Below are 22125 nucleotides of genomic sequence, written 5' to 3'. Positions count from 1 at the left end.
CCACCCCTCTCTCTCCTTCGTCGTCACCACCATCTGTTATCACCATCATCTGCTGCCACCAGCAACTTTGGCGACCACCGCTGCAACATCCACCTCTTCTCTTATTTCTTACTCTGTTCTTCATTATAGGTGTTTGAGCAACTCTTTCAATTCCTTTAATTTTAGTTTACTTTAGTTTATGTTTGAGTAGAATTTTAATTTTAATTTTGAATCAGTTTCAAAATTAGTTCAGTTTAGTTTAGTTTTCTAATCTTAATGGATTTAGGTTAGATTCAATATATTAGGTTTTAAATTGTTGAAGTGTTTGGAATTGTCTAATTGTGTTAATTACTGCGTTGATGACTATTTTGCTGAGAAATTATTGCTAAGATTGTTTGATAATTGTTTAATTTTAGTTTAATTTAGTTTAGGTTTGATTAAAATTTTAATTTTAATTTTGAATCCGTTTCAAAGTTAGTTCAGTTTAGTTTTCTTATCTTAATGAATTTAGGTTGATTAAGTTAGGTTAGAATCAATATATTAGATTTTGAATTGTTGAAGTGTTTGGAATTATCTAGTTGTGTTAATTGCTGCGTTGATGACTGTTTTGTTGAGAAATTGTTGCAGAGATTGTTTGATAATTGTTTAATTTTAGTTTAATTTAGTTTAGATTTTATTAGAATTTTAATTTTAATTTGAATCAATTTTAAAGTTAGTTCAGTTTAGTTTTTTAATATTAGTGAATTTAGGTTGATTAAGTTAGGTTAGATTCAATACATTAGGTTTTGAATTGTTGAAGTATTTGAAATTATCTAATTGTGTTAGTTGTTACGTTGATGATTATTTTGCTGAGAAATTATTACTGAAATTGTTTGATAATTTGATATTTGCAGACATGACGACAGGTAGAGGTGTTGCGGATCAGGCTGCTAGTCGTAATCGTAGCCGTGGTCGGAATAGAGGGAGGGTTTCTTCCGGCATTCCCAGGACTTCTGGATCCTCTCCCTCTACTCCGACCATCCCAGTGATGACACATGTTGCGGATTTAGCGGACTAGCCGTTTATCATGGTTCATAACTCCAACTATGTGCCTCCTACTACTCAGCAGTTCGCATCCACGTTGACATCGCCTCCAGCGACGGATGCCGCGGCCCCGGAGTCTATCCACGGAAGTGAGGCAACAGCTAATGCCCCTCCACCATCTCCCATCGTACGATTGATCATTTGTCCTGATGGAGGCACGGAATAAGTATCACGTTCGGTCTCATGTATTTTCTATTTATGATTATCGCTGAAAGTGTTTGAAAATTGATTATAGTTTTTAGTGGATTTACGTTTGAATGCTGGTTAGTGTTTTTAAGTTTCAATGATTATGATTAACTTTATTACTGAAAGTTTCTGAAAATTTATTCTTATCTAGTGGATTTAGGTTGATTTGGTTGCCTGGTTAGTGTTTCATGTTTTAATGATTATGGTTGTTGCTGAAAGTTCATAAAAATTGATTCATGTTTAGTGAATTTAGATTGATTTGGTTGTCTGGTTATTGTTTTAAGTTTCAATGAGTATGATTAACTCTATTGCTGAAAGTTCTTGAAAATTAATTCCTATTTGGTGGATTTATGTTGATTTGGTTGTTTGGTTAGTATTTTCTATTTCAATGATTATGGTTGTTGTTGAAAGTTCCTGAAAATTGATTCTTATTTAGTGGATTTACGTTGATTTGGTTGCCTGGTCATTATTTTAAGTTTCAATGATTATGATTCCTATTTAGTAGATTTAAGTTGATTCTTGTTTGTGGGTTGTTAGGTTTCCGCCAAATAACAACACATATACTCAGGAGATAACCAATGTCACCAAGCTGATGTACGACCATTCTTGACCCAGCTACATGAAGATCCCCGCTAAGACCAAGAATGATAGTTTCACAAATGGATGGTAATTATTTTTTTTAGTTTCAAACATTTTTAGCTAATTTATATCTTCTATCTTACTTAATTAATTCTAAAGTTTCTTTGTTGTAGCTGCACTTTAGGTGGAACACTGAGCACGATCCTACTATCAAAAAGATATTTGACCATAGAATGGGTCGACAGCTCTAGCAGATGCTGAATGATGTTCGTCAGGAGATGGGACCACCGGATGACCTGGCTCCGACCGAAAATAAAGAAGGCCTTGTTTGTTCTTTGGGAGACCGATGAAGGATTCCGACATCAACGTCTCACCAACAGAGCTAACAAGGTCTTGACCAGGTCATCCAAGTATACAGGCGGCTCAGCGACCTTCATGAAAACTTAAATCAGGTTGATATGTAAAGTGACTTTAATTTTGTTAATAACTTAGTTATATTCTTTTGCATATCATTACTAGGCATTCTAATTATATTGTTTCAATGCAACATGTGTAGTCAAAGAAGTTGAATCGCGGGCGACATTGGCAAAGACATTCAAGCATACCCACACGTTAAAGGAGAACAAAGAGAGGTTTGTTGATCAGCGGTCTCAGGATCATTATCTAAATAAACATACATCTAATTATCTTTTGATATAAAATTACTAGAGATTAACTATATATCTGTCATACTAATCATAATAACTTGTGTTAATTACAGAATAGTCCTATACACAGATATTAGAGGCCGCGTCTCAGCAGTCTCAGTAAAGTGGGGAGGACCTCACTGATGGCTCTGCAGCTTCAGTCATCGATCCCGATGCGGTTTGACGCGAGACCGCCTCAACACCATACAAAAACCGCGTATACGCGGATGTGGTCGTTCTTCGCTAGCAGCCTCCGCACCTCCACGTTGAGGCTGTCGTCAAGCTCCGCCACTAGTCGAGCACAAAGAAAGTGTGGATTTGAGACTGTAGGTGTAAGAGCTCCAACACAGTCTTCAGCAGCAGGCTCAGGAGCTTAATGATTATCGGGAGAGGTATAAGAAGAACCTCACCCGCATGACATCTACGGATGAGCTTAGGCTGGAGTGGAGGGAGTCGCTGGAGCGTATGCATCGTATGGAGGCTCAGATGGAGGTGTATCTGACCTAGATGCGCGCCATTGGCATCGACCTTGCTAGTGGCAGCATCGCTGTTGGTGGCATATAGACATCTCCGCCTTCTGCGCCGTCAACTCAGGGCCACGGGACTGACGACAAAGACGACGATTATCTGGATCTGTAGTTATTAGTTTTTTGTTTTATTATTTCATTATATTTATTTGATGTACTTGACTTTCAATTTATTTGCACATTGTATTATTTATTTTAAATAATTTTTTTATTATTTATAAATTGATTACTAATTGTGTAAAAAAAATTTAAAATTAAAATTAAAATTGATCATTTATTTCAAATTTAAAAAAATTGATATTATCGTTAAAATAATCATAGGAATAATTCGACGGTATTAGTGCGCCAATAATAGCGGCAGAAAAATTCGCTAGTAATCAATTGATTTTTCGAGCTAACAGTAAATATTTACCAGTAAAATTTATACCGTCTAATTATTTTTTTATAGTAATTAATTTATCATTGAATTTTATTTATTTTTTCGATAATAAATTTAACGGTACTTAATATTTTTTTCGTAATGTATGACTACTTATAACACTTATTATTTTTATATTATTTATTATGTATATACATTATTTTATTTTGTTATTATAAAACAGACTGTGTTATTCAACAACACACATGACATGATTATTGTTTGAAATAACAATATTTTCCTCCTTAATTAGCGATTTTAAATTTGATTTTAATGTTATTCTTAAAAAAACCATTCGATGCACATATATTTCTATGTTAACATATATCGCTCAACAAAAAATCACACTTAAAAGAGGTAATATATAGACCATTCAATTTGATCATTATTTTGGTGTCAATTCAATTTGACAATTGCCTAAATGGATGACTATTCCACATTTTGAATCCATGATTTTGAGAAGTTCATACGGAAACAATTAAGTCCTCCCTTTCTCATCAATTTAAACACGAAAAAAAAAAGGCATTCTATAATTGTTCTTGGAAATATTACATTATGACATGGAAATAATGGTAAGGTAGCACGTGAAACTCAGCTACCCACCTATCCATAAATCTTTCGTTACAATGGTGCATATAAAACCCCATCTTCCACTAACAAGTGAGCAACACAACACACCCTTTAATTATTAGCTACTGCATTTCCTTCATTAATCCTAATAATATATTTCGCAGTGCTATCTTGCTAGCTTAGCTTGCTTTGCCATACACCCCAAAGAAGCTAAGAAAATGGTGAATGTATCTGAGATTCGCAAGGCTCAAAAGGCTGAAGGCCCTGCAACTATAATGGCTATTGGCACAGCAACACCACAAAACTGTGTTGATCAAAGCACTTATCCAGATTATTACTTCAGAATCACTAACAGCCAACACATGACCGAACTTAAAGAGAAGTTTCAACGCATGTGTATGTATTCTAATAATCTTATTTTCATCATCGTATCACTCACTTTTTTTAATTAAACTCCAATTACTCGAATTAGGTCTATAACTAAAATAAAGGTTTATCACGTTAAAGCACCAATGATATAAGGTGACTCCTAACATATTTGATTTGATGAATTGGTGATAGTAATCGATGTCAATTATTTCTTACAGGCGACAAATCAATGATCAAGAAGAGATATATGTACTTAACGGAAGAGATCTTGAAAGAAAACCCTAACATGTGCAAATACATGGCACCATCGCTGGATGCAAGGCAAGACATGGTGGTTGTGGAGGTTCCAAGGCTGGGAAAAGAGGCGGCAACGAAAGCCATAAAGGAGTGGGGTCAACCAAAGTCAAAGATAACACACTTGATCTTCTGCACCACAAGCGGCGTTGACATGCCCGGCGCCGATTACCAACTGACGAAACTCTTAGGCCTCCGTCCGTCCGTGAAGAGGTACATGATGTACCAGCAAGGCTGCTTCGCTGGCGGCACGGTGCTCCGTTTGGCGAAGGACTTGGCGGAGAACAACAAGGGTGCTCGTGTGCTGGTGGTTTGTTCTGAGATAACCGCCGTGACTTTCCGCGGTCCAAGCGAAACACATTTGGATAGTCTTGTTGGGCAAGCATTGTTCGGTGATGGCGCTGCTGCACTCATTGTTGGTTCCGATCCTCTGCCTCAGATCGAGAAGCCTGTCTTCGAGCTTGTTTGGACTGCTCAGACTCTCGCTCCCGACAGCGAAGGCGCCATTGATGGCCACCTTCGTGAAGTTGGACTCACATTCCATCTTCTCAAGGATGTTCCTGGCATTGTTTCCAAGAACATTAACAAAGCACTCACTGAAGCTTTTGATCCCCTGGGAATCTCTGATTACAACTCCATCTTCTGGATTGCTCACCCTGGTGGCCCTGCAATCTTGGACCAGGTTGAAGACAAGCTCAAGTTGAAACCTCACAAGTTGAGAGCCACACGTGATGTTCTTAGCGACTATGGAAACATGTCCAGTGCTTGTGTCCTCTTCATCTTGGATCACATGAGAAACAAATCACTTCAACAAGGCCTTCAAACCACCGGTGAAGGTCTTGAATGGGGTGTCTTGTTTGGCTTTGGACCTGGCCTCACTATTGAAACTGTGGTTTTGCATAGTGTGGCTATATAAAAAGGTCGAGTAAATTAATGAGCTTATTATTTATTTTATTTTATTTTATATATGTATCTGATGTGTTTCTGCTAAATAATGTATGGCTAATAGTTTTATGGCCGAGAAACATTTGTGTCTTGATCTTTAATTTCTTTATACATTATGCTATTAAACAGTGTATAATGGCTATTCAATTGTAGCGTGATACATATTCAGTTGAATATTTCTACATTTATTATTTTTTTTTTTGGAATGAGTTAAGTTTTTTTTTTTTTTTTTAAATTAGAACGTAATTAATATAGCAGATTTGAGATGTACCATCGGCAAACAGCCAGGGACGGAGCTAAATTAGTTTTTTGGAGGGGAAAATATAAAAAAAATATCACTTTAGAAAAAGAAAAAAAATAAAAATAAGGGGATCAATATAAAAGTTAAAGGATTATATACATAAAAAATTTTAAATTGAGGGTGCATGGCCCCCTTAGAAATTAGAATGTACAAGCATAGCCAAGCTCCAAATTAGAAAAATATGAGATGTTGACAGGCTATCTACTTCGGGTTATGGATGATGCTAATAGAAAATGTGGACAACTGCTTTTGTTAGGCATTTTTGTTTTACTCGTTGAATCTAAGTGAGAAAGCTTAAATTCTTAGTTAGTGTATATATATATGTATCGAAAGATTTGATATGGCAACTAATAAGTTGTATCCTTCAGTTTTAAATTGAAATATAAGCTGATAATAAGATGAGCCAGAGTGCTTCTGTTCAATTCAATAATAATTAATCTTATAATCAGCAAAGATAACAAATTAAAGACCAATAGAAAAGCTTACTTGAGTCCCTAAAAACAGAGAGATTTTGTGTAACTATTATTCTTGATTCTAAATTAATAGATAATTATTTATAAAAACAATTGAGAAAAAATAAATAAATAATTTAAAACAATTTAAAGGTATTTTTATTTCATTTTTAAATTATTGTTTATTTTATTTTATATTTTTAATTATTATTAAAATAATATTAAATTTAATAAATATATAATCATAATATTAAATTAAATAAATAACTTTAGATTCTTAACTTTCTAATATTATCGTTTATTTAATAGAAAGCTATAAATATACATCTACATTATTAAAGAGTCATACAAAAAAGATAATAATATAAAATTATTTTATTTAATTTAATATTTTTAATTTTATATACATAATATTTATAATTATATATTTATAACATTTAAAATTATTTATTTATTTTAATAATAATTAAAAAATACAGAATAAAAAAATACTATAAAAAAATTATAGCTTCTTATGATTTTCCAACTATGATTTTTATACATTTTTTTAAACCAATTCTATAATATTTATAAATTAATATCTAAATTTTGCATAATTTTTTTATAATAAATTTTAAAATTTTAAAAATTATTTATTTTTAAATTAAATATTAATTTTAACTTTTTTTTAATAAATTAAGCATAATTTTTTAGATACCATATCAATTACCTTATTCTGATCGAAAGTTGAGTGTTGCACGAGATAGAGCTAGCAGCGGTCAATAATGATATCTAGTCTTTTAAAAACAGTTAGAATAATAAGTGTCCTAATAATTAAATTATTTATTAATATTAGATTTTAATTAAAGATAAGCATAGAAATATTCCATAGTTTCGTTTGAATTTTATGTTGTTGGAAGATGGGAAGAAAATTCTTAGAAAAGAAAGGAAGAAAGCACAAGGCAACGCTAACCCCACTTCCTTTGTTCACTGTCGATAACCAAAAAAAAAAAAAAACGCTGAGAGTTTCTTAGTTCATTGATCATTCTCTAACAAATCGTAAAAATTCCAAACAAGGCATAAGCATGGGTCAAGCTTTTCGGAAGCTATTCGACGCCTTCTTCGGCAACTCCGAGATGCGGGTGGGTGCGGTTCCTCTCTCTTTCTATTTCTGATTGTGTTGTTGTTTGCATGATAATCTAATCTACCTATCTATAATATTAATTTATTTTTGATGGATTGATTTTCAGGTTGTGATGCTTGGTCTTGACGCAGCTGGCAAAACCACCATACTCTACAAGCTTCACATTGGAGAGGTTCTTTCTACTGTTCCTACTATTGGTCCGTCCTTTCATGTGTTTCCTAACCTCAATTAACTTTAATTCCTCTTTATACCCTAAATATTTGATTTTGCTACCTTTAATTGTTGCTTCATGTTTGTATTAAACTATCAATCTATGTATGTATGCATGTATGTATGACTTTACATATTCTTTTTAGGATTCAATGTGGAGAAAGTTCAGTATAAGAATGTGATATTCACTGTTTGGGATGTGGGTGGCCAAGAGAAGTTAAGGCCACTCTGGAAGCACTATTTCAATAACACTGACGGTCTGGTATGAATTCAACTTAAGACAAGTTTTTCTTTTGCTCTGCTATGCTTTCCATGGGCTTGTGATTGTTATTTATATGCTGGTGTCATGATGTGTGCCATTTTTGCAGATTTATGTTGTTGATAGTCTGGACCGCGAGAGAATTGGCCAAGCCAAGCAGGAATTTCAGGTGAAAACAAATATAGGTTCAATATCATTATGTGCGAGTGACAAAGTGAGTGTGTGTATAACCATGTTATTTTAAACAAATTTAAGTGGTTAAATGGGTTAATTGCAGGCAATCATAAATGACCCTTTTATGCTCAATAGTGTCATCTTGGTCTTTGCTAATAAACAGGACCTGGTATGTCTTTGTTACTTTTTCTCTTTAGTCTATGATATTTCAGCTGATTGACTTTAGATTCAGGTTATGTCTTTTTAATCCTCCCTGAACAAGTGGTTATAAGCTTATTTAGGAATATCTGTTCTTAAATTTCACCTGTGTAAAAACTGCTGACCTACCCCACTTCATGCATGCTTCAGTCGAAAAGGATTTTGCTGAGGGACCATGTTAGGAGATATAAATTTGCTCATATGCATGTGACTAGCAGCCCTGAAACACCACCTCTTGATCTTTCCCACAGTTGTAAAATCAACCAGAGGTAAAACCATGAGGTCCTTATGTGAAAGGTCTAGATGAACTCTCTGCCACTGATATATATTATATAGGCTGCTCTTGTAGTTTCATCTCGAATAATGTTAAACAGCTTCTACATCTCAATGTGGACGATAATTTAGAGTCATTTAGGTGGCCCTTCTCTCTCCTTATGTATGAACAAATGGGCAGATAATTATAAAGGAATATAATACTATGCACACATACCATATTTTGGCTTGTATTTATGTCTCCAATGTCAAGATAGATTGATTACTAGAGATATTCAGGATATTTACCAAGCAGATGGATGAAGTGAACTTATAGAATTGTTTTAACCACTGTATACAATTATTAATACCATAACAATAGCAGAGTTTTCCTCTTGAACAAACTACGTTTAGCTTTGCCTTATGCTTAAGTCTGATTATAAGTGTTAAATATTTCCCTTTTTTCTTTAGAGAGGAGCTATGACACCAATGGAAGTATGTGAAGGACTTGGTCTATTTGATCTGAAGAATAGAAAATGGCACATACAAGGCACTTGCGCGCTTAAGGGAGATGGCCTTTATGAGGGCTTGGACTGGTTGGCTACAACTCTAAAGGAGAGAAAAGCTGCCGGATTCTCCTCTGTAGGAACCTCCTTCTAATTGTGACTCCAGGTTTGAATTTCTTTTCTTACTTATATACTCATGATTTACTTTCCATTTTTATCATTCATTTCATTACATTTATAAGAGTTCTATATACAGATGTTCTATGTGCTGCAGCTATTTTGGCCTGTCATTGATGAATGGTAGAGTTTGGCCATTTTCATTAAGGGCTACAGAATTGTAATCAACTCTCTTTTCTTTTTAGGAGTTGCATCAGGTTTCATCAATCTGATGCTGATGAAGTATATAGTTTAGTTTCAGGGTACTTAGATATATGACCCTGTTACAATGTATAGATGCTTAAGCTTGGTGATGTAAACTAACTTTACACTCGAGAAAATTCTAATGGCATATTGATTTTGAGCAAAACATTACGAGCCTGTCTTATTAATTATTTAGGGTACTTTCCCTATCTTGATTTTCTTATAATATATCAATATATATTTCTCGTCGATCGGAATTTCTAAGGCGAAAAAGTTATCATGTATTGGTATTTCCAAAATATGTATGCGTGTCTTACTCCTCCGACAATAATTATGTGAAAAATCTGAATTGAATATTATTTTCCTTAATATAAATGATTAAACAAAATGGCTACTTTTATATCATTTTCTGAGGACCGAGATGTGTTTAGTATTTGAAGAAGAAAGTAAAGGTCCTACATTTAATATTTAATATTTCATTTCTTTCATTCTTGTTAATATCCCTCGTCTACTTCGTGTAGTGATAATAATACACGTAGTTTATACTGGTTGATATATCATTGTTTATATTCAGTTCCTAAGAGACCAAGAACAAGAGTGATATAATGACCATATCAATATTAGCATTACATAAATATTAAATAATGAAGCACCGCTCTAAACCATTGAATTACATAAATCTCTCTGTATTTGAAAAGGGAGAAAAATAAATCTTTGTATGTGCACCCAACTATACAAAAATAATACAAATACAATACAATTACAAAACTATCCCAGACTTTGCCGATTAAAGCAATCGGTGTGATATGAACACAAGAATATGAATCAGTTCACCATCTTTCATCTCCTATCCAGTTATTTTTCTCTTTTGGCCCTGTAGGACCTTCCTCACCATACAACTCCACTGGTAGCTTTTTAACTAAGTTCTCGAATGAACTTCGAAGCCTGAGTGGCAGAGCATTGATGATCTTATCCAGCTCAGTTTTTGAATCATAAACAATTTTGGGACCCCACTCTCTCATAAACTGCAACCACTGAGGCTCAGTGACAGCATCTCCTAGGTACTCAGCTGCAACAACCTCGTACTGAGAACTAGAATCCACATACAAATTGCTTCTAGTAGCATCATTCCTGATCCCAATTCCAAGCTTTGAAGACCCTTGGATATAGGTTCCAGCATGTGGGAAACTTGCATGTCCATTTCTTGACGAGTAAACAATAGCTTTGTTGCCATCAACATACTCCAAATCTTGGGCATCCACCCATTTACCACCACTATGCTGTGAGAAATAGATACTCCAAAGTTCTCCAGTGAAATTAGATATCCGAAGTGTGAAATGCTCCCAATCTCCCACATGCTCTCCAACCTTGCTAAAAGGCATACTCATAATTCCTAATTTCAGAGTGGATGGTCCATTGAAGGGGCAAAAAACCCACATGGCAATGTCTGTGAAAGTTCCACCTAGAGCTGGCTTCACATGAGCATACAATTTTGCACTTTTCAAGTCGCCGCGTTTCACAAACTCCCTTCGATCATCATTCGGCAAATCTATCCAAAACTCCCCATCGTTTGTCCCTCCAACCGGTAAACTTGAGCCAGTTGCATCAATGGCCTCACCCATTGTTGTGCCTTTTCTGTACAAGAGCGCTCCGTTGCTGAAGAACCATTCAACAGAAGATGGCAAGTAAACTTCCTCAGGATGAAAGAAAACAGTAGGACCATAGTGCTCTATGAGTGCATGTATTTGTTGGAGTTGTGGCATTGCTGGTAGCATTGAGTTCAAATTCTTCAAGCATGCAATTGGTAACTCTTCTCCTTTGATCCAATAACTACTGCAGAAAAATGTCCCTACTGAAACTCCTTTCCCCCACATGCCACGATCACTCGGTCTCAAACTCCATACCTGAAATGGAATCTCCGGAATCACAGAACTAGCATCAAACATTGCACGGTAAGGGTCACATATATCAGTGAGATCGGCACGAACACAACTAATTTCATCCAAATGAGGCTTTTCAGGCTTGTTAGTAACCAAGTAGCCAAGAGCTTTGTATCCTTTAGGAGGCAGGGGTATCCAAAAGTAACCAGAACCATTCGACACTTCCTTGCCTCCTGCATTAGAACACCATACCAATGTATAATCAAGGGGATTCCTCAGAGCCGGCAATTCATCGCTGTCGCGAATTTCAGTACTTTCGGATTTGGAAGCTTCTGCTTCCCTAGCCACAAGTACAAAACCCCTCAAGGGCTTGTAGCAGGGCTGACAATAGTGACCGAGAACGTGGAATCCATCCGGTATTCCTACAGGCTTATAGAATGCAACAGATTTTCTAATGTCTATTGTATCACTGCTGCTCCAAACAAACTCAAACCCTGTGATCTCACACACTTCAATTTCCCCAAGGCTAACAATTCCCGAAGCAAAACCTTGTCCTGCAATAACAAATACAGTTACAAAATGCACTCATCACTAAGATTTAAGATCTAAGCTCTAGATATCTAATCAGTATAATAAGGTTTGATTTGCTAACAGAATTAACTAAGATTTACATAACCGTAATTGCACATCATAAATATTAATCTAGTTACCTTGTGGCCATTGAGGAAGAGGAGCAGAGAGAGAAAAGGTTTGAGGGAGACCGAGGGTATAATTGGTGTTGCGAGTGGTGGTTCGGTTCCAAACGAAGGAGAAGCATTTGCAGGTGAAGCGAGGCATGTGGAGGAGTAACCGCAATAACAGGTGAGTTGCAAATTGGAGCTTCACGTTGAGGTTGATGGTTGAAGTCACCATGATCATCAGAGTGTGGATCTTCTTCATAGTGCTCCAAAATTCAAAGGTCGCTGGCTCATTGAGTTAATGGGGCCCTCGCATTCTTTCACTCTCGCCGGCCATGCTTTGCTTCTTCGTAATTTAATTGCCGTCGATCTGTCGCATTCAAGTATTATAATTGTAATTATTATCATTGCTTTCGGTTTACTTGTTGGGTTGGGTTTGTTTGATTCTTGCCACCCCTAAAGTTGAGGACCCTAATTAACCACGCTTTCCTTTCTGAATTGGTATCTATTCCCGTTCCCATGGGATTGGACTAGTAGTCTAATCGTCAACCAACACCTGCTAAATTCAAACAAAATTGATATTATATTTGATGTCAACTTTTTTAGTTTTTAGATCACAATTTTAATCGTTAACGCTATTGGATTTTTGCTAAACAGTGCCGTTAAGACATTGAATTTTTGTTTTCTTATAAACAACGGGGAAGAAGCACTCAAAAAAAAAAAAAATCAAGTTATACAGATATTATTATTTTAGAAAATATGATTCTATCAAAATCTGTAAATAAACTAAGAGAAATACAAAAAGATAAAAGAACATATATGATAAGGTGAAAATATGGGTGAAGTTAATTTTATGTAAAGTTGATAGATGAGAATTGTTAGATGATTAGATGAGAATTTAGTCAAATCTATTAAATAATTTAACGATTTTCAATTATCAACTTCACATAAAATTAACTACACCTGAATTTTCATTATATGACAATTATATTGTAAATCATGCCTATGTAAAACCCAGTCTATCTACAAAACAATTTATTTTTCTAAACTCACGGTGGAGACTCTAACTCTTGGATCTTAAAGATATGTAGCCATATCCCCTTTTGAGTCTATTTTCATCTCCAAAAATTTATATTCAACGTCAAAACTAATTCAAACAACAACAAAAGGAGAATAAGATAAAAAAAAAAAACCCTAGCAGAGAAAGAGTACGTACTCCGTACTCAAGGAGAATGAGAGAAGGAGAGAGCGAGAACGAGCGGTTGAGGGTGAAACACGGTGAAGAAGATGGCCATGCCATCAGAAGAGATAAGGGGGAGAGCATGGATGGGTGTGTATCCGGTGTTAAGGAGGGTTCTTTTCAAGAGGGGTTAGAAAAGCCATCCATGGTCATTGATACAGAAAAGTCATTGATACAGAAAAGTCTAAGGCCTTTGCATTAGTAGGGTCTTTATCTGGGGATGGTATCGCGACAATGACAGGTAAGCAGGGTGATTCTCGTCCACCAAGTGTCAGTTTTACCAAGGAGGCAAAGAGCTGTCTAGCTGAACCTTATAAGGAAGCCATTGTGATCAAGGTGCTGGATAAGCATTATGGCTACACGGCTCTCATGCATAAGCTTCGGATAGTATGGCACATCAAATGAGGGTTTGATTTGTTGGATGTGGGATTTGCGTATTTTTTGGTTAAATTTGATATTGTTGCAGATCGTGAGAAAGTCATTCTTGGTGGCCCGTGGTTGATAGACAGTCACTATGTTGCAGTAAAGCCATGGGATGTGGATTTTAGGCCATGCGAAAAATCTTTTGGATCAACGCTGGTATGGATGCGAGTCTCGGGACTTCCAATTTGGTGCTACCAAGAATAAGCAATGCTGTGAATCTGCAATAGGGGTTCCGGTGAAAGTAGATTTGGCCACTAAGCTTGCCCGAGCTTGTGTTCAAATTAATCTTGGGTTGCCTGTAATCAAACATATTATAGTGGAGGGTGTGACTCATGAAGTGGAGTACGAGAGTTTACAGCTGATTTGTGCTACTTGTGCACGGTATGGGCATGATAAATCGTTGTGCATGAAGAAGGAGTCCTTAGAAAGAAACAGAAATTCCTTTGGTAATGGAAAAAATAATGAAGCCCCGACACTAGTGCCACACAACAATCATGAGATTCAAAAAGAGGCTGAATCAGAAGCTCGTGATTTGGGTGAAAAATTAGGAGTTGTTAAAGAGAAGGATGTGGTTACGGAATTATTGGCTCCTCATGTGCTGATGGTCATGTTAATGAGGCATGCATGGATGATGGAGAGGGCTGGCAACAAGTGCTGCATAAGAGAAAATTCACAATGGGCCAGTCATCAAGTTTAAAGGACCAAGATGGAAAACAACACAAGTATGGTTCGAGAAGGGTTCCAAGGCCCAATTTGCATGGTGATGGAGGCAAATCAATTGGCATTAGGATGGGGAAGCGAGAAAAATATGAAATTGTGCCATCTCCATCGTGCAGAACTCCTGCACATCGTAAAATTTCTCTACGGAAGCGTCTTTGGCCTTCCTCCCTACAGAACTCGCCAGTTGATAAAAATGGTGGCACAACAGAGGAAACCTTAGTAGATGGAAGCATGGCAGGTGCAGTGTTAGGGGGGTCGAATGTGGCAATTATTGAGGATCAGAGTGTGCTAGTACTGCAGGACAAACCACCTTTTGAGGTTGGTGATTCTGTTTAGAGTTTATCTTCTTATTTATTCTGTCCCTATTATTTATGGATAGTTTGAATATGATTGTTTAGAATATTAGGGGTGCTTCTAATAAGTTAGCCCGGATGCATTGTAAGGAACTTGTTAGGAAATTTAGACCTGTTTTCTTTATTGTGGTTGAAACTCACTCCCCTTTTCAGCATTTAAAATTGTTTTGGAAAAGGTTGGGGTATCACTCTATTGGTATAGTAGAAGTAGAAGGGCATAAGGGAGGTATTTAGTTTCTATCCTCTATGAAGGGTGTTTGTTGTAAGTTCATTGATGCTTTTGATCAGGGTGTTACTGTGGAAGTTCAATTTGATAATTTAATTTGGAGGTGTAGTGGTATTTATGGCAGTCCTCAATTTAATAAAAGGGTTCTCCTTTGGGATTATTTTGTTGCACAATCCATGGTTTTTAAAGGACCTTGGATTGTTCTTGGTGATTTTAATGAAGTCAAATTTTCTCATGAATCTAAGGGCTGTCAATTTTCTCATCAAAGAACAGACATGTTTGCTACTTCATTTGAGGATAGTGGTTTGTTTGATCTGAAGACTATTGGGAGGCGGTTTTCTTGGTACAGGAGGGTGAAAAATTATGTTGATGTGGCAAAAAAGCTTGATCGAGTCTGTATAAATAGTAGTTGGTTATCTATCTTTTCAGATGCTTATGCAGAAGTTTTAAATAGGCTTCAGTCTGATCATTGCCCTATTCTGGTGCGTTGTAAAGGTCATCCTCAGCCTAAAGGGAATCGATCTTTCCGATTTGTTGCTGCTTGGGCTACTCATCCTGGGTATTGGGATATTGTGAATCAATCATGGTGGTCTGGTAATAGAGGGATTCATGGCAAGCTTTCAGAAGTACAGAAGAATTCACTAGAGTTTAACTCGAAGGTATTTGGTAACATTTTTGTTAAGAAATGTGAATTAGAGCAGCATATTAATTATTTACAAGAGTGTTTGGAAGTGGTGGATAATATTTATTTGCGTCAGAAAGAGCAACAATTGCTTGATGATTATAATAATACTCTAGTGCAAGAAGAGCTCCTATGGCTCCAAAAGTCCAGAGAGCAGTGGGTAAGGTTCGGGGATAGGAATACAAGATTCTTTCATATTCAAACTCTTGCACGAAGGAAGCATAATAAGATTCATGGCCTTTTTCTCAAGGATGGAGTGTGGGAAACTGATCCAGAGGTTCTAAGTCAAGAAGCAGAGTCTTTCTATAAAAGCTTATTCTGTCATTTGAATGATGTTGATTTGGGTTGCCTTGGTGATGTGCCTCTTCCTTCTCTGAATGAGGAAGCTTGCAATAATCTTACGACACCAGTTACTATGGAGAAAGTCAAAACAGCTGTTTTTTACATGAACTCTTTTAAAACTCCGGGTCCTGATGGGTTTCAAGCTTTCTTCTTCAAAGAATATTGGGAGATCATTGGTCTTGATGTTTGGAAGATGGTTAAGCAGACATTCTCCGGTGTTACTCTTGATCTGAGAATGTTGGAGACTTTACTGACTCTTATTCCAAAGGTTGAATCACCGGTATCTATGAAAGATTTCAGGCCGATTAGTCTCTGCAATGTAGTTTACAAGATCATCACAAAGGTCCTTGTTAATAGGCTTCATCCTCATCTTGCAAAGATTGTTGGCCCGCTTCAAGGAGGATTTATTCCGGGACGAGAAACTCCTGACAACATCATTATTGCTCAAGAAGTCCTCCATTTTATGAAGAAGACTAAATCAAAGAAAGGCACACTGGCCTTTAAGTTTGATCTGGAGAAAGCTTATGACAGAGTTGACTGGAGGTTTTTAGCTCATACCCTTAAGAACTTTGGTTTTCCTATTCTTACAATTAATTTGATTATGAATTATGTCACTGCTTCTTCCTTATCTATTCTTTGGAATGAGAATCATATGAATGGCTTTACTCCTAGCCGAGGTCTTAGACAAGGAGACCCTATGTCACCCTATCTTTTTGTGCTGTGTATGGAGCGATTGGCATGCTTTATTAGTCATTAGGTTGATTTGGGCTTGTGGGTGCCAGTTGCTATTTCTAGAGGGGGACCAAGAATATCCCACTTAATATTTGTGGATGACTTGCTTCTATTCTGTAAAGCTACGAAGAGACAAGTGCAAAATGTGATGTTGGTTTTAGAGACTTTTTGCAAAGCATCTGAGATGAAGATTAATGTGGAGAAGTCTAAAGCGCTTTTCTCTAAGAATGTCTCTGCAACAAGGAAAGAGGTTTTCACTGGGTTATCCTCTATCAGATTTGTCCAGGACTTAGGCAAGTATCTTGGAGTTACCCTTAGCCATTCTAGGGTGACTCGTTCAGCTTTCAATGGTGTCCTGGATAAGATTCAGAGTAGGCTAGCAAGCTGGAAAGGGAGTTTACTCAATCGGGCTGGTAGACTCTGCTTGGTTAATTCTATTGCAGTCACTATTTTCACGTACCAGATGCAGGTCTCTATTTTTTTCCAATAGAATCATTAGTAAATTGGAGTCTATGATAAGGAATTTTCTTTGGAAATGACAAGTTGATGGAAGAGGATTGAATCTTGTTAGTTGGAAGGTACTGGTTACTCCAAAAAAATATGGAGGTTTGGGGATTAGAGATCCTTATTGTGTAAATATTGCTCTTTTTGGGAAGCTAGTTTGGACTTTTTCCAGCAGCCAAACAAGCTATGAGTCCAATTATTGGATGCCAAATACCGATCATCTCTGTATGACTATTTTAGTTATCCTAAGAACAAGGACTCTCCCATTTGGAGGTGTCTTTGCAAGGCTTGGGAAGTGTTGAAGGATGGGTTTGGTTGGTGTATTGGAGATTTGAACCATAATTTTTAGTTTTCTAGCTGGAGGAGAGAAGGACGGTTATCTAATGAGATGAATTATGTTCATATTTCTGATTCGAATCTCCGGATACAGGATATTTGGTCGGTTGGTAGGTGGCATTTGGATACTCTTTATTCTCCTCTATCTCAAAATCTGAAAGGTAATATTCTCTCTTACAATCTAGATGAACATGCAGGTCCGGAAGTGGGTTGGTATTGGTGTTGGTCTGTTGCCAAAGTCTATGACTCACACAATGGTTACTTGTGGTTGTGTAAGCAGTTGTTTGGTTGGGAGGAGCGGGAGAATTGGCTTTAGCTTTGGCGTCAGCTTGTTCCGGAAAAGCATAAATTTTTGGCTTGGTTGTGTCTTAAGGAGGCTCTTCCTACTACAAGTTTTCACTTTAGAAGAGGGACGTCATCATCGGATAGGTGTCTAAGATGTCTTTCTAGCCAGGAATCATTTTTACATTGTATTCTGGATTGTCCAAAAGCTCAGCTTGTCTGGCATAGGTTAGATATTTATTGTCATCCTTTGGATTTGAAGAACTGGTTCTTATATCATAGCAGAGAGCATCCGTTCAAGTTCTTTTCGGGACTTTGGTGGATATGGCGAGTAAGGAATAATGACATCTTTAATCCTCATGAAACTTGGCCTCTAGAAAAAGTAATTTGTCTGGCATTAACTTTAGAAAAGGAGCTTAGGAATATTTTTGCATTACAACATATGTCCCTTCCCTCTACTCTAAATGGTTTTTGGAATCCTCCATCCATTGGTACTTTTAAGATTAATTGTGATGCTAGTTATTTTGGTTCGGGTGATAGTGTTGGTTTTGCTTATGTTATTAGAGATTGTAATGGGAGTTGGCAAAGGGGGTGTTTGGGAATGATTGAGAGTAATAGTATTCTTCAAGGAGAATTGTTTGCTATTTGGAGAGGATATCTCTTAACTTGGGATGTGGGTCAACGAGATGTTATTTGTGAGACGGATTGTGTGGAAATATTTAATCTTGTTACTCAAGATGGTTTTGGGTTTATTGATCCATTGGTGCTCAAAATAAGAGATATCATGCATTGGAATTGGCATGTTGACTTTCGTTTGATTATGAGAGATGCAAACACGGTGGTAGATACTATGGCAAAGATGGCGATGAAGTTACAACTTTTGCATGTGGAGCTTCTTTCATCTTGGGATGAGTTTAAGAGTAGTCTTAAATGGGACTGTCCCTCTATTTAAGTAGTTCCTTGGTTTGTTTGTTTTGTTTTTCTTTGTTTAGTTTATTTTAGTCACCAAAAAATCTAATTCAAACAGATATTCTAAAATTCAGTAAACATCACTATACAAGTGCTGAAGTTAGTATTATAGGCCGCTAAAAACATTTTATGATTTCTGAAAATTTCTCCACATGTCATCTTCTCGTCCTTCGTCACAAAGTCATCTGAATTAAGTTTAATGGATGGGGATTGGGGACAATTAGCACACTTTTTTTCATGAAGAAAAACATTGAATACCGTCAGATTTATTGGCAGATTTATCAAAAAATCTGTTGGTAATATGTTTACCGTCAGAATAAATTTAACGGTATAAACCTCAATTACCGGCGGATTTTTTCGTCCGCTGCTAATTACCGTAAAAAAATTTTCTGTTGGCGATTTTTACGGTCGGGTTTTTTTCCAGTAAATCCGACAATAATATATTATTAATTAATAAATAAATTAATAATTATCGGTGGATAAATCTAGGGATGAACGCGGATCGGATTGGATATGACCAAAATTTTGATCTAATCCGCACTAAAATCATCGGATCGGATCCAATATCCGCAGTTTTTAAGCTTGGATCCGATCCGCACATTTGCGGATTGGATCGGATATTGACTATATCCGCAAAACACAAAAATATTTTTAAAAGCTTATTTTTATTAAAAAGTTATCTATAAAATTCATTTTTTCTATTCTTTTAAATATGTTTACTCTTAAAATAATACAACATATATGATAATTATTAATTGAAATAAAACATATATAAAAGGAATATTTAATTATTTTTTCTTTATTTTTGCGAATACACAGATATGCGGATACTTACACAAAATACGCAATCCGATCCTATTAGTGTGCAGACCGGATCTGATCCGATCCGATAACCTTGTGGATCGGATCCATATTAGCAATTTTCGGATCGAATTCGGATAAACACCGCAGATATGTAGATTGGATCCGATCCATGAACACCCCTAGGTAAATCTGACAATAAACTTAAATTTTAAATCTTTTAAAAAATTATTAATCATCATATATTAAAAAATAAAAAAAGATAATAAATCTGATAACAAAAAATTAATTTCATAAATAATGAAATAAATCCCAGATAAACCAAATTACCCATGGTTAATATAAATTATAACAAGTTAAAAGTCAGAACTTATAACACAAATTTACTGTTCAACTCACAAACCAAAACACAAATTCACAACTCACAAGTTTATACGATATTAAAATAAATTCAAGCAGCAAATATAACAACTAACCTACTGCAATAAATATCTAATTAACTAAAATCTGAACAAGTCATTTAATAATCGTTATATTTTACATCTATAAAAAAATCTTCTCGAATTTCACAAGTGTTCATATTATCATCTTCATTATCTGGAGCACGAAGAAAAAGTCTTTGGAAAAAGTTCATTTGATGCCATTTTTATTAAAAAGAAGTAATAACATCAAAAATTAAACAATTAAATTTAATACAATAACAAAATTTTAATATTGCAGTTAAGGAAAAAATTTAAAATAACAAAAATTTAACAATTGAGCTCAAAGCCACAACAATTTAGTTCGAAAAAAATTCAACAATAATAAAAATTTAATCATTCAGACTATATATACAAGCTTTTTGGCCATTGTTCTCGTTTGATTTGATGAGAGTCACCAAAATGTATAACAATTCTCAATATATATTTTTATTTAGCAGTGGATCAGTCACATTCAAATATCAAGGATTTAAGCCTAATTTTGGCAAAATAATTAAAAAAAAAACTCAACAACGTCAATAACAAACATATTAAAATCAAAACAATCAAAATAAATAATCAAGTACCATCATCAAACCACTAACAATTTCAATCGCATAAGAAATCTCTATTGATCATAAGGCACCTAATTAGATAATCACATTCATATAAGACTTTATTTCTTATGTCCCTAAGTTATTGTATAAAAGAATAAAAGTTCACATCTCTTTTCATGCTTTTCATATAGCGGAGACAAATTTAATTAGTCTAAAACAGGGTATATAAGAGTAAAATTTCACTACAATAAATATGGGCTTTAGCAACGCTAAATTTTGCAACGCCTTAAAACCGTTCTCTTAGATAGTTTTAGACAACGGTTTTTTATAGTGTTACTGTTGAATTTAATTTTTCATTATTTTATAGCAACAAACTAAAACCGTTCTCTTTGACTATTTTAAAGAACGGTTTTATAACCGTTACCATGATTTGGTTTTAAGCAACAGTTTTTTATTATTGTTTAAATAATTGTACAAAAGAAACGCATAAAAACCGTTGCCAAAATGCTACACTTTAAAACCGTTCTATTAAATGGTCTTAGACAACGGTTTTTACAGTGTTGCTGTTGAAGTTCAATTTTTCATTACATTATAGCAACAAAATAAAACGTTCTCTTTGACTATTTTAAAGAACGGTTTTTTAACTATTACAATAATTTTTTATCAAACAATAATTTTCTAATATTATTTAAATAATTATACAAATTTAAATAATTTTTTCTATAAATATTAAATTTGTAGAACACTCAAAATTATTATTATAAATATATTACAAATATTATTTATAAAAGAAATAAATTTAAAATAATTTATAACAATTATATATTTTTGGTTTCATTCCCGCTCTAAAATTTAAGATAATATTTTTTTAACACTTCAAAAAAATTTCAACAACCTCTCTTCAAAACAAAACATAGAGACTTGTCAATTTTTCCTCTCTCTACTAGTCCTAGTGCTCCATAGCCCACACCACTCATCATTAGAGCCATCATCGAACAATGCTAAACTTGTAACAACCCAAGTTTTTAAAAAATTAAATAATAATTTATTTATGATTTATTATATTTGTTGATAATTTTATTTTAAAAAAATTATTTCACTAAAATTATTTAAATAAAATTTTATGATACTTTAAATTTAAAAATAATTAAAAATTATATATAATTTTTATAATAGTTGGAGTTTAAATTAATTAGAATTTTTATATAATTTTTATTATAATTAAATTTTTGTATAATTAAAATTATAATTTCGATAATTAAAAAATATAAAAGAATTGTATAATTTAATGTAAGTAACTTCTATTATGAATAATTTATGATTTAATTTGAGTTTTTTATTTTTAAAAAATAATCTATTAAGAATGATTAAATTGATTTTATAAATATTTTGAGTTTAAATTAATTAATATTCTTGTATATTTTATTGTAATTGGTTATTTATATAATTTAAAATTAAAATTTTGGTGATAA

General features: G+C 34.6%; 3 protein-coding genes across 7 annotated transcripts; 2 read left to right on the top strand and 1 right to left on the bottom strand.

Moving 5' to 3' along the window:
• Positions 1-4119: 4119 nt before the first annotated feature.
• LOC130980157 (chalcone synthase 6-like) lies at positions 4120-5785 on the top strand. The gene is made up of 2 exons (XM_057903801.1): positions 4120-4424; positions 4616-5785. The coding sequence occupies exons 1-2, from the start codon at positions 4247-4249 to the stop codon at positions 5605-5607; spliced, it is 1170 nt and encodes a 389-aa protein (XP_057759784.1). The 5' UTR covers positions 4120-4246; the 3' UTR covers positions 5608-5785.
• Positions 5786-7276: 1491 nt separating this feature from the next.
• Positions 7277-9683, top strand: LOC130980085 (uncharacterized). Of its 5 annotated transcripts, none has more exons than XM_057903713.1 (8): positions 7277-7510; positions 7619-7709; positions 7869-7984; positions 8091-8150; positions 8259-8324; positions 8504-8622; positions 9077-9277; positions 9386-9683. In XM_057903713.1, exons 1-7 carry the CDS (start codon positions 7454-7456, stop codon positions 9087-9089), a joined length of 522 nt encoding a protein of 173 aa, XP_057759696.1. In that variant the 5' UTR covers positions 7277-7453; the 3' UTR covers positions 9090-9277; positions 9386-9683. The 5 variants fall into 5 exon arrangements, with proteins under 5 accessions (XP_057759696.1, XP_057759695.1, XP_057759694.1 ...); XM_057903712.1 differs by having other exon boundaries at positions 9368-9665; XM_057903711.1 differs by lacking the exon at positions 8504-8622 and having other exon boundaries at positions 9386-9664.
• A 383-nt stretch (positions 9684-10066) lies between these two features.
• On the bottom strand, positions 10067-12512 carry LOC130980084 (hypothetical protein At1g04090-like). Its single transcript, XM_057903708.1, has 2 exons — positions 12062-12512; positions 10067-11905 (listed from the first exon to the last, which is right to left on the bottom strand). Exons 1-2 carry the CDS (start codon positions 12288-12290, stop codon positions 10302-10304), a joined length of 1833 nt encoding a protein of 610 aa, XP_057759691.1. The 5' UTR covers positions 12291-12512; the 3' UTR covers positions 10067-10301.
• Positions 12513-22125: the final 9613 nt, after the last annotated feature.

The sequence above is a fragment of the Arachis stenosperma genome, chromosome 5 (genome assembly GCF_014773155.1).
Source record: "Arachis stenosperma cultivar V10309 chromosome 5, arast.V10309.gnm1.PFL2, whole genome shotgun sequence".
NCBI lineage: Eukaryota > Viridiplantae > Streptophyta > Magnoliopsida > Fabales > Fabaceae > Arachis > Arachis stenosperma.
This window is presented reverse-complemented; position numbering and strand designations above follow the sequence as displayed.

What these genes read in the sequence shown, in the direction of transcription:
- LOC130980084 (XM_057903708.1), bottom strand. Translation starts at nt 12,290, where the DNA reads ATGAAGAAGATCCACACTCTGATGATCATGGTGACTTCAACCATCAAC. An exon ending in TCTTCCTCAATGGCCACAAG is followed by an intron (nt 11,906 to 12,061) that starts GTAACTAGATTA and finishes TTGTTATTGCAG; the next exon opens with GACAAGGTTTTGCTTCGGGA.
- LOC130980157 (XM_057903801.1), top strand. Translation starts at nt 4,247, where the DNA reads ATGGTGAATGTATCTGAGATTCGCAAGGCTCAAAAGGCTGAAGGCCCT. An exon ending in AGAGAAGTTTCAACGCATGT is followed by an intron (nt 4,425 to 4,615) that starts GTATGTATTCTA and finishes TATTTCTTACAG; the next exon opens with GCGACAAATCAATGATCAAG.
- LOC130980085 (XM_057903711.1), top strand. Translation starts at nt 7,454, where the DNA reads ATGGGTCAAGCTTTTCGGAAGCTATTCGACGCCTTCTTCGGCAACTCC. An exon ending in TTCTACTGTTCCTACTATTG is followed by an intron (nt 7,710 to 7,868) that starts GTCCGTCCTTTC and finishes TATTCTTTTTAG; the next exon opens with GATTCAATGTGGAGAAAGTT. An exon ending in TTGCTAATAAACAGGACCTG is followed by an intron (nt 8,325 to 9,076) that starts GTATGTCTTTGT and finishes TTTTTTCTTTAG; the next exon opens with AGAGGAGCTATGACACCAAT.